Below are 12549 nucleotides of genomic sequence, written 5' to 3' on the forward strand. Positions count from 1 at the left end.
TTGTGAGCAACAAATCACCATCACAAAAAGATGGGGACCAATAGAGAGCTACAACTGCAAACACAGGCAACTGATCGTATTCCCTACTTAAAACATTCTTGTAGAAAATGGAACAACTGTTGAGAAAAATCAATTTACAGATGCATGTCTTACTTCTGAAAGATCTCTAAGTCTCTTATTACTCACACAAAGAGGCCAGACTGAGAGCAAAGGTAAGAGGAAGTTCTTGGATCATATAATTACTGCTGCTCCATTGAATACATTGTTAATAAAGATAAATCCTATTTCTTCAAATGAACTGTCAACATTTTATTTCTCTTTGTCAGAAATTTTAGAGTCTTACCTGTCTGTCTGTGTGATGTCTAAAAACACATGTAAAAGCATTGAACAACATGGTGTGTTTCACGGAATATTGCCTGAAAAATACGATGATCTATAAGTCAATACTTATATTTTATATTTTTTCGATTTATTTTCTGTTAAGTTTCTATTTCCACAGTTTTGTTCAAGCAGCCTTTCTGAGTCCTCCGCGCCGGTAGGGGGAGGTACAACATCGAGACTCCGCCTTCTCTGCCGCTTCGAACTAAAGTCAAAAGAAGTCGAGGACGGAGTCACGGAAAGAAACAGGAAGAAGACGAACTCGGCAACACAATGACTTCAACCAGGAGACTAGGCAAGGTAAAGCGAGAAATACCAAACTAATGTGTTTTATTTTACTTCTAGAGAGTTTAAAATACTCGTTGTGGCTTCGCGCGGGGAGCTACAGAGTAGGTGGCGATAAGAAAGCGGCCGAGTGTTTGTCGCCGACAAAATGAAAGGAGAATGACGTCCGACGAACGGGGATTGAACGGAGAGAAGAGCGAAAACGGCTGACGGGTGTGATTCAGCACTCTCTTGGAGCTGTCAGAGAACATGTCGATGCGCTTAGCGTGAGCTGAGTCAAGCTAGCGGGCTGTTGGAGCCGCTGTCACAGTGTAACGACGCTCACAGCCGGGGAGAAAACATGGAGACCGTGGGGCTGGGGCGTGACGTCAGATCTCATCAGAACCTCCAAGCGACTGATAATCAATAGCAGCTATGATCTGGCAATAATCCATAAACAGGGAAGGATCTTTCTAGTTGGCCCGCGTTGAGGGAAAATAAGCTACATCGTTAGCTGTGTTATCCATCCATCAGTAGACAAACGATAAGTAATTGGTGATTTGATTATACAGCTAAGAAAAATTTCAATCATGTATTAAGCTAACGTGAAAAAAATTTTTTATGAATAAATAAGGTTTATTAACATGATTGCATGAAAAATTGGAAATCTACATGTAGAGAGATCTGATGGATTCGTAAGGAATTGAGTGACGGAGCATTGATTTGATTTGCTTTTTCTGCATTTTTTTAAACAAAATGTTGTTAAATCTCCATAAGAGTGAAGCTGAAAATGCTTTGTTCATACATTGCCACGCTCAACTCAAAAGTGAAACCGAGTCACCAGGCAGGAGGTGATCAAACGGCATAACCTATCGAGCAAAAATGATTCAAAAACAATATTTCATTAAACACATTGAAAAAATGCTACGTGGAACTGCAAAAATATATTATTTTTGGATAGTAAACTGTGAAGTTAGTGACCCAACAGATAAATTAAATGATCCTGAATTTTTTTATTTATTTTTTTAAACAGCATCCACTGATATGAGTGCATGCAAATTGTCCTCATAAGAGTCTTTAGTCTTTGGTTGTTGATGCGTTCATTTAGAATAAACCTGGGTATCTGTTTTCATGAACCTGTCTGACGGGAGGCCTGTGTCTCATACTTTCAGTTTCTTTGGGACTCATTTGGTTTTGATTTGTAGCACAGAGTGTGTCGCTCTGGCTTTCAGGAATTCCCCCCGACGTCCAAACATCCTCTTCGTCATCTCTACTCCCTAAACTCCCCGAACAATCCGGTTCTCTTGTTCTGATAAAAAATAAAAATAAAAACACCAAAGTGGGACATGCTCAATAAGCAGCTATGTAACACACCGGGCAAATGTTGATCATGAAGGGAACACGGGATTTATAGACGGTATAAAAAAATAAAATAAGAATGTACAGTGTGACTAAAGTTCATTTTTAAACTTTAATTTTTTTTAAATGTATGTGGATAACTTTTACCTTGAATACATAAAAAATTAAAACTTGTTTTACAATGTTTATTTATCCAAAATATGTATTCATGTCTATATTTTCTGCTTACAATACTTGTTTCCAAATGGGGAAAAAAAGTGTTGTTGTTTTTTTTATTTGTGTATTTACTTCTGATCTGTGAAGCAAGTATATTCTTATTTAGTAGTAGTATTTAATAATTTTATGACCCTTATATAGAGATAATCTGTCCTTCAGGCTGCTACGTAGAGGGTTGATATAATATTGATGTTCTGCCAGGAGCTGATTTAAAGGTTCAAATGAAGACGAACCAAAACTCAGTGCTTTTCTGCCATCAGTCTGTGAGACATTTCATACCAACAAGTTACCTTGTTGGTATGAAACAAGATCCCAAAAGTTCTTCTTTTGAGATCAAATTTAAAGACCAGATATTTAAATTAGAGGCACGATGTGCATTGGGATCCCACAGAATCCCAATGCAGAGTTGGGAAAGAGGCTAAGAGGAAGGTGGTGGCTGATTTTTCAAATAGTTTTATTTACTGTGCACTTAAATCCCAATAAATGTCATTTACTAGCTAGAAGTTGATTAGAATTATTTTTGATTTGATCAGAGGCCATAAATCTGATCAATCTGGCTCAAGTTCAGAAATTCAGAAGTGGTATGTAATATATAAAATCCTCAAACTAATATCCAATTCAGTTATAAATAAAAATGGGGCATCTTCATATTTGGTGACAAATAATTACAAAGATTCACAATGTTTATTATCTGACTAATATTAAACAGTTCAAGTTAATTATTACACACGATTCCCCCTTTTTGGATGTGTTTTGTGTAAACATCCGTGCCAAACCCCTGCTCTGTCTGAGATGTGTGTGTTTCGCTGCAGGAGCTGGATGACATCCGCAAATCTGGAATGAAGCATTTCCGGAACATTTCGGTGGATGACGCGAATATTTTGTGCTGGCAGGGACTCATTGTGCCTGTGAGTACTGACTGTACACACACACACACACACACACACACACACACACACACACAATAACAATAACAAGTAGTGACGAATAGGCCTACTAACAATTATTTTAGTTATTGATTATCTGATTTTTGTAACAATCATAAACTGTGAATTGGCACTTTTTGTAGATTTCTCATTTAGGTATTTTTACAGTCTCGTTTGTTCTTCCTTTAATACCCTGCAGCTTGTTACACGTCACATGACAGACTTGTCTTACTCATCCTCCAGAGGAATGCTGCTGCTGCTGCTGCTGCTGCTCATGAGCTCAAGTTACACATTAGAGCAACAGTCACTGCACCTGTTACTTCTGAATTATTCCAGCTGATTCCGTTTCACATATTATTTATTTCTTTAAGCGTTGTTTAACCCATTCAGATCAAGAATCTGTTTTTCAAGAGCAGCCTCATTAAACAAAGCAGTTACAAAATATTGCATATAAATGACACACAAAGACTATTTAATAAACCTTCACATTTATGCTGTCCTGGTTTAACCTTTTTAATCTAACTCACCATCATGGCCTTTAAAGGAAATGAGAAAGCAGATGAGTTAGCTGATATACGTTAGCTGTGAAGTATCAATTACACTTTCTTAGAAGTTGAGACATTTGTTGTTGTTATTTTAGTTCAGAGTTTCTAAGCAGAAATAAAAAAGACAACCACTGTTTTTTTTCCTTTTGAAGAATATAATATTATGAATAGATTTGGCAGATATTGTGACGATAATCTCTAGATGATTTTTGCTGGTGGTATGGTTGGGCTGATTATATTTGCTGTTTGAACATCCTCTCCACTCCCCAGCGTTTAGATCCCCAAGTCTCAATATATTAGAAAACTTTCTTTAACTCGATTATTGTTAGTTGTTTAGAGGCTATACCGAATTTAACCTCTTTATTCATAATAATTAAAATCTGTTTTGCCCCATCCAGAGCAGAGAACATTCACAGTCTGGTTGGGACCTGAAGGCAAAGTGAAACAAACTGCAGGTTTCCAGAGCGTGACAAGCGTCCGGCAGTGGCTTGTAGCCCACTTTTGTTTGCTTTGCTTCATAAAAATCATGTCGGCTATAAAATGTGTTGCCGCTACTTCCTGTTGAGTGTCGATGCTCACATAATGAAGCATCAACACTAATCCTGCATTCTGAGTTTTCTGAGTCAGTGGGATCATTGTGATGTTTTTTGGTTTATTCTGTGTCGGGCCTTTATGTTCTTTCTGGTCGGTGGTTTCATCGATGTTCAGACTCTTTCTTGTTGCAGAATCATAAACTGTGACCTCAACTGAGGCAAGTGGCACCTGCAGTGCTTTGGCTATAGTTCTGGTATTTCTGGTAGGCCGGTCACTCCCAGGAAAATCCACCACTGTTCCAAGTTTGTTCAATTCCTGCTTTTATTCTGAAATGCCAAATCCTTATAGAAAAGCTTTGTAACCTTTTCCATACTGATGGCTGCCAGTTAATTTATTCTTGTATTTCTGTGCATTGTTCAGATCAATAAGCATGAGGTGTTGTATTTGGAGATCAACTTCATGTTTTCAAAATGGTTAACAAATTAGGTCTTTACTATAATTATGTTAAGTCAAGCAGAAAGGGTTGAGCGTTTCACATGTTGAGGTTAGAAGTCATTTTTTCAGATGCAAAAATGGCTTGAAAGAAAAATCTGATTAATCGTGAGACTAGTCGTTTGATTTAATCAATAGCTAAAGTATTTGTTAGTTGCCTGGTGAAAAACAACCTGGTTTTCAAAAAAATGTGATTTATTCATGTTTTAACACAGTGACACAAGTTGCATGTGTGAAACAACAAATTTTACTGGTGTGGAAACCAAAATGGCTGGAAAACAATTTTCTCATTAAGCTCCTGGAAGAAAACTATAATAAATGTTTGTCCTTTTTCAATTAGTGGGGAAATTTTTTTTTGGTTTTAGGAAAGTTCACATTAAAATCTACAAATCCTTTTTTTTTCTCCCCAATCCAGGACTCTCCTCCGTATGACAAAGGAGCCTTTCGGATTGAGATCATCTTCCCTGCAGAGTATCCCTTCAAACCCCCCAAGATCACCTTCAAGACAAAGATATACCATCCTAACATCGATGAGAAGGGCCAGGTGTGTCTGCCCATCATCAGCGTGGAGAACTGGAAGCCGGCCACAAAAACATGCCAAGGTGAGAAGCGGAGGCGGGTTTTTCATACGGAGGCCCTTAAGGGACACGGGGGACTGATTTTTCCTTTTGTGTTTCCTCGCATTAACGTACTAGTCAGTTCTTGACTATTGGAGTTGTTTGTGTTATAATGTAAGGCTTCTGTAAGGTTTTCCAGGTGTCTTATTAGTGACATATGTGAAGTTTTATTTATTTGTTTCTTGTTTTTACAAACGCCCCACAAACTTAGTATGTGCAAAATGCAAAAGCAAAACAGGTGAAACCTGCTTTTTGTTGCTCTCCATTCCCTCTGAGAAACAAACAGAAACTTTCTGTTCATGGGTAATAGTCATCTGAGAGGTTTTTGTATTGGTAGTCTGACTTGAGTCCCATCTCAGCCTTACACAAACACGGACACACAGATCAACGTTTTCAGTGATAAATTGACATTTATCACTGTTTACAAAGTAAACCAGGGTGTATTTGCTAACTTAACCAGAAGAAAAAGATTTCCCCATGTCCTCTATGGGGCTCCGTACTTTCAGAACTCCTCTGCTGCTGACGGTGGAGCTTTACCATTATTATCGTTACTTTTATTAACATTTTCGTTTTGTTGTCGCTGCCTTCCAGTGATTCAGTGTCTGATCGCTCTGGTGAACTCCCCCCAGCCGGAGCACCCGCTGAGGGCCGACCTGGCGGAGGAGTACACTAAGGACCGCGCAAAATTCATGAAGAACGCCGAGGAGTTCACAAAGAAACACAGTGAAAAGCGACCTGTGGACTGATGACACGACGATGACCTGCACCTGTTAGCCTCCTCTCTGTTTTCTGATTGAAGACCCCAGCCTGACTCTCTGTTCTTAGCCCCCTCCCTCTTCCCCCCGCGTTTCACAAAGATGCCCCCCCGCCCCACCCCCCATTCTTGTGTACCTGCAATGTTTAGCACTCTCCAACCAATCTTTAATAGAGGCTTGTGTTTCTGTTTTACTTTGCCAAAAACAAAAATGAAAAAAAAAAACAAAGCAGGACTTTTTGGTGAGTAGGCAGCTTCTGGCCTCTAGGTGTCATCTTTTGGTTGTTTTTGACTTCTTTCTATCGATTTCTTTTTAGAAAAAAAACAATAAATTGTCTGAGGTGGCATCCTGAAGGTTAAATTAATAATAATAATAATAAAAGTGCTTTTCTTAGTGCTTACTTAAATGTTGAATGTTATCTCAGATGACACAGTTCTTATTTCCATCTTTTTAGGCTTCCTTTCCAAATTTAACAGCATCTAAAGCCATGTTGTTTTTTCCTCTTTCTCATCATCCACCACACAGTTGGAATAAACTGTGTGTGTTGCCGATAAAGCCCAGATGTAAAACAAAGATGATGACCATGCAGCATTCAGGTGTCATTTAAATCATTATTTTGTATTTTAAGGGAAATTATTCCTTCGAAATAAAATATTTCCACCTCTTTTGGCCTCCTCTGGAGAAGTGGTAAAACTACAGCATGGAGTTGTCTTGGATTCATGTCTGCTGAAGAGATGGAGAGTTATTGATATATCATCACCTTCCTAAAATAATAGAATAAGTTTTTGTTTTGTTTTTTTGCCTAAAGTGCCTTTTTTTAATTTTTTTTATTGCTTTTGGCATAACACGACATAGGCCTCTTTTTGTTTTTCTGTTTTTGTTTTAGGAAAGTGATGACATTAAAACTAAAAGGATCCAAACATCTGATGCAATAGAAAGTGAAACTAGTCAAGTTGTTTTAATTTTTTTTTATTAAAGTCAGGGTAATCCTTAACTTGAGGTAGACTTTTCTGCAGGTCATGTCGAAGATCTTTTGTTTTATTTTTACCCTGAAGACGTACAATCTTTGAGACATCAGCCTCTAGTGGTGGTGCCAAGGTTCTCCTTCACATGTTCGGCTCTCACTTCTTGAACATAACCAGCGGAGCGGGCACCTGGATGTCCTGGCCCTTTTCCAGCTGCTTCTCGCACTCGATCAGGTAGTTGACCCCGTTGACCACCAGCTGAACCAGCTCCACCTAAATTGCAAGCAACCCGAAAATGTCACTTGATCGGCAATAACGCATGTAGACCACAGGAACCGGAAGGAAGGCTCACCTCGGATTTGCCCAGACGGTCCAGGTTGGAAATGTCGAAGGTGTCTCCAGTAGCCGCCGTGTCGACCCCGCCCGTGCCTCGCTTCTGCAGCCGCAGGTTGTCCAGGATTTTGGAGAAACGCGGGTCCTGCAGAGCAAATGGAGACACAAGTCACGACTTGTGTTTAAAAATAAAACTACATGAATGAATGTAGTTGGTATGTTTTGCTTTAACATAAAGGGACATTTTAGGCAATTAAAAAAAAATACTCCAAAGTTAAATATTCTGTTGCCTGCTAAATGACTAAAAATATAACAGTGGGATTTTTAAATTTTTTTTTTTCTTTGTGGGTCTATTTTGTTGCTTCGTGAAGGGGAGGAAAATTGCGTCTCCTTTCTAATCGGGAATGAATAAATTGATGTCAAATACAGAAAATACAAAACTACCGCTTTGGCGCCCCCTCTGGCGCAGCGCCCCCATGCGTCCTATTTAATGCTTCTATTTATCACTTCTTGCTCCGCTGTTTCTGAACAGTTTACCCCAATATTTTTCAGACGTGAGAAAACTGTCGCACATCATCACTCTGAACACTACCTCATGTAGTTGGGAGCATCATGGTAGCTAAGAAAGAACGAAGATGGAGAGAAAACCTGCAAAACACTTGTCAGTCCCTTCATTAAATTGCAATTGTTTTTTGTTTATGATGCTACTTTGGAAATATTTGTAAAGAATTGTGCGAAACTTGCCCTTATTGCGGCAAATGTGACTTTTTATCGATCAGACATAGAAGTTAACAGGTAAGACTGAGGAAAGCAGTGAAGTAAAATGCTGCCACCTGCAGGTGGTTAGCTGTTACATCAGCTTGTTTTAACATTTCTTTTCTTGTGAAAAATGAGCAATCAGCTGTCTGAGTCAGAGTGATCTTCAGCTGTTCTGTAGAGAAGAACAAACATGGTAGAGACACGACCCAAAAGACTGGCAAGCAAAGCTGGCTCAATGAGCCGTCGTCTCAGGAGGATCCTGTAAACCATGTACTGTTTGCCTGGCGCACTACCATCCTGTAGTGCAGGAATGAACGCAGATTAAAAAAAAAAGATGAAGCTGATTGACAAACACCGACTCGTTGGGTTTAACTGATGTCGCCGAATCTCCCAGAGAAGTGAAGTAATGAAGGCCATTAACAAAGCATGCTGGTGTTGGGTCGGCCGCGTCACCTTGCTGAGGTTTGGCAGGCGGACATGAACCCCGGCCCGCAGGCCAGTGCCCAGGTTGGACGGGCATGTGAGGATGTATCCCAGACGCTCGTTCCACATGAACTCCCAGCCTCTCTCCTGGATTAGATGCTCAACCTGATCCATACAAAGAAAATATATGAATGTGTTACTTAAAAAAATACCATTAACATGAAAAACAGTTCTACAAAGACCCAAGTGAGCAAAACTACCACCTTAAAATGATTTACTCTCGTGCACTGGAACTTCACAAAGTCTTACTAAATCATTTTGATCTACTTTCTAGTGCAAATATATTAGCATACTTGAAACAGGACAAAACAAGTAACTTTTCAGAGACATTTAATAACTTGTCTTAAGTCAATAATTCCTTAAAATTGATATTGATACCTATATCAAGACATTTCCCCCATGTTATAAGTGAAAAACAAATGCCAATGGAGTTAGTGGGTTTTTTTTTACATCAATGTTAAGGAATTATTAACTTCAAACAAGATCATATATCTTTCTGAAGTTACTTTTAGTTTTGTCTTATTTCAAGCACATTGGCAGTAGAAGCTAGACAAAAAATACTTGATGAGGTTTATTGTTTTTGCGTTGCGGCTCCATCATGCCTGTTTGAGGCCGCTGCAGAATCTCTCGAACACTCTCTTCATGTTGCCGCCCTTCTCCATGGAGATGACTCTGGTGTGGTCTTCCTCGTTGATCCAGATCAGGAAGGTCTTCTCATTGTTGTGCCTGAAGACAAGAAACCACAGACACTTAAGACACCCCTTTGTGAAGTACCCCGCTCACCAGGTGAGAACAGAAAAACTAGTTCGTCCAACGATTAGCACAAGAAATCGTACTAAATTGGCGACAGACTGTGAACTCAAGCATCCAGCTGTGTGGATCGTACCAGATCCCCCTGGCGTCTGGCCAGTCTCTGGCCATGAAGGCGCACGTCAACAGAGGGGAGACGGGCTTGTCAAACAGGAAGTGGTCCTACAGGTAAAAAGGTGGAGAGACGCAGCAGGATGTTAAAGAACAACTTTAGGAATGATCAGGTACAGTGCTGTAAAACAGATTTCTTCTATTTTCACTTTTTTTGAATGTTGAAAGAAATTTCAATATGTGACAAAGATGACCTGAGTAAATACAAAAACTTTTTTATTATTATTATTATTATTGTATTCATTAAGGGAAAAGATGCTATCCAAACCAACTTGGCCCTGTTAGGCTTAAGTGATAAAATAATTGCAATAAAACGTTCAGAGATAAACTTCACAAAACATTAATAACAAATGATGACTTTGTTTTCTACTATTTTTTATTTTTATTTTTTTACACAATGTGTTGCTTTTTGAGAGCAGAGACGTTCTTTTTCTATTATCTATTATATATGCTGGTCAGGTAATAAAAAGGGAAAAGTTTGACTCATGAATCTGAGCTCAACAAGAAAGAGAGGTAAAAACTGTAGTTTCCTGGCCAAAACAGGAGACGTGACAGGTATGTCATACAATTCTGTAACTTAAATTACCAGTAAAAACGTACGACTTAAAATCGACTTCTGAGCATTTTGAATTGATTCAGAATTCCCAGGGCTTGGAAGTGAAATTCTTTATAGAATCAGTTTTCTATTTCTTAGGAGAAAACATCGGCCTACCCACATCCTCTGCACTCAGGCCAGGGTCAGAACCTGAAATATTTAAGCTATTTAGGTCATAGGCTGATGGCTGTGGGCAGCAAGGATTGCCTGTAGCAGTCTGTATTGCAGCAAATTTGAAGAGCCCTCTGACTGAAGACCATCTGTTTTCCAGTGACAGTTTCATGCAGGAGGGTTTCCCTTCAAAATGTTCTTGCCGGACCACCCGGTCTAGACCCAACAAAGTTTTCTCTTGCATTGTATGAATGATCTTATTTCACTAATTTAACTTTGTCAAAAAAAAACAGACAAACAAAAGAAAAAACAGATAAGTCCCAACTTATTATTAGATCAGCATCAACTGAATCATCTGTTCCTCCTCCATATCTAAGCATTCACAGTGTCTCTGACTGGTCGATGACTCACATCAGGCACGTGCAGAGGGGGGAGCTGGGGGGGCTTGAGCACCTGCCCTTTTTGCTCCTTGCCCCAAAGTGCCCTTTTGGTCAATTTATTTTTTTGGGGGGTATTATTATTTCCTAAGCCCTCTTCTGGCACATAAATACATGTGCTAAAATTCCTTGCTTTTTTGTTTCTTTTTTGTATAACATAATAAGCCCTCCGGTCACCTTGTTACCTTTGACCTTTTTCCCGTGACGCATGACGCAGCTGCCTCTTGCGCAGTGAGATAAGGCGGCTAACTGTGGAGCTCAATGTAGCGAACGTTCCAGATTACATAACAGTTTTTGGTGAATTAAAAAAACGTTTTTGGTGAATAAAGTGAAGTAGACTTGCTGCTTGTCAGATGACGGAAAACGTTGAAGTATCGTTTCTGCTTCAGCTCGGAGTCGCGGTTTAAACAGAGAGGTAATGAAATACAACAGACACTGACAGGCCTCTGCGTCTGCGTTTCTCTGAAGAACTACTGAGCGGGAGGAGACAGCCAGGTGAGGAGAAACTGTTCTTATCTACCGATTCAGTATTTWTATCATACAGACATTAGGCTGTTGATGTGCTATTAGCTAGCTGCTAGCTAACGACTTTGCTAGCAAAACTAGATAACTAAAAAGGTTCTTCCCTGTATCTTTAATGATATCTACGGAAGAGGATTAGGGCCACTGGAAAAAAAAACAGTTCTGACTTTTTCAGAATTCTGACTTTTTTTCTCAGAATTCTGACTTTAATCTCAGAATTCTGAGATTAAAGTCAGAACTGTTTTTTTTTTTCCCAGTGGCCCTAATCCTCTTCCGTAGATATCAGTAATTCTTTAGTATCGCTTATGCAATAGGGGCACATCGCCCGTCCAAAACCGATCATCTCCATAACGAATATATGTCCGATCTTCTAATTTYCTTTGCTGCATAAYRTACATTTCATTTATTCTAGCRTTAGGTAAATGTATCTTGAAGGAGAATAACACATTAATAATAGTCCAACAAGGATATTTAGAATTAAAAATAACTCACCCTGAATTACCATAATAGATATAATGAATGTAATAAAAGTGACATTAATGAAAGGAAAAAAACTCAACCCAGACTTTAGGTTTAGGGTCTGGTTCACAGAGTATGAAGTTAAATTTGTTTCCCAATTATAATTATTCATTCAATGGAGAAAAAAACAAACCTCAGTTAAGTAAAATAAAATTGTAATCAAAACTTTTGGAATTGTAATGATTTCTTTTTTTAAAAAGTTTTGTTTAAAATACTTTTTTTTAATTAACTCATTTTTACCAAACAAACATTTATTTGCACACATCAGAAATCTTTTGTTGTGATTTTAGGCCCTGCTCAAGACGTCATATGAGAATCGCAAGCAAAAGTTTGAGTCACAAACAAAAACTTAGAATATCAAGAAACGATTTCTGACAAGCACAAATAAGTTTGTTTTGCAAAAAAAGTTAACTTCATGAGTCAAAAATGTGTGATTTAAATTTTTTTTTTTAAAGCAAAACTCTGTAGGTTTTTCTCATGGTGACATGCATTAACAATTCAATTTTTGCTTTTGTTTTTTTCTTTTTTCTGCAGTTCCACGTTAAAGTTTGATGCAGCTCTGCTTTCCTGAATGGACCATCTTCATCTCCACTGCAAGTGCAGCAAACAGGCAGCTCTTTTTTATTGATTACAGTCACTAAAAGGTTGCATTGTGCCCTTGTTTATATTTTTAATAGTGTAATTCTGTAAACACAAAATATGTCTGGTGTTCCAGCTCTGATTTACATATCTTGCTAAATTGCGGGTTTGAATATTGCAATACTTTCCTATAACAAAGTAGACCTGCAGAAAGAAATTACTAATAAAATATCTTACAT

General features: G+C 38.5%; 2 protein-coding genes across 2 annotated transcripts in view; one reads left to right on the plus strand and one right to left on the minus strand.

The window, feature by feature from the left end:
* Window positions 1–571: 571 nt before the first annotated feature.
* On the plus strand, window positions 572–6784 carry ube2l3a (ubiquitin-conjugating enzyme E2L 3a). Its single transcript, XM_008423268.1, has 4 exons — window positions 572–678; window positions 3030–3125; window positions 5130–5316; window positions 5923–6784. The coding sequence occupies exons 1-4, from the start codon at window positions 652–654 to the stop codon at window positions 6075–6077; spliced, it is 465 nt and encodes a 154-aa protein (XP_008421490.1). The 5' UTR covers window positions 572–651; the 3' UTR covers window positions 6078–6784.
* Window positions 6785–7038: 254 nt separating this feature from the next.
* The window catches only part of ckmt2a (creatine kinase, mitochondrial 2a (sarcomeric)), a 14042-nt gene continuing 8531 nt past the window's right edge, over window positions 7039–12549 (minus strand). The window contains exons 4-8 of the mRNA XM_008423797.2: window positions 9513–9598; window positions 9229–9352; window positions 8597–8731; window positions 7404–7529; window positions 7039–7324 (exon numbers count right to left, since the gene is read on the minus strand). Of these exons, the coding sequence (XP_008422019.1) occupies window positions 7208–7324; window positions 7404–7529; window positions 8597–8731; window positions 9229–9352; window positions 9513–9598 (588 nt within the window). The 3' untranslated portion in view covers window positions 7039–7207. The remainder of the gene's footprint in view (window positions 7325–7403; window positions 7530–8596; window positions 8732–9228; window positions 9353–9512; window positions 9599–12549) is intronic.

Source organism: Poecilia reticulata, linkage group LG12 (assembly GCF_000633615.1).
Source record: "Poecilia reticulata strain Guanapo linkage group LG12, Guppy_female_1.0+MT, whole genome shotgun sequence".
NCBI classification, from domain to species: Eukaryota; Metazoa; Chordata; class Actinopteri; order Cyprinodontiformes; family Poeciliidae; genus Poecilia; species Poecilia reticulata.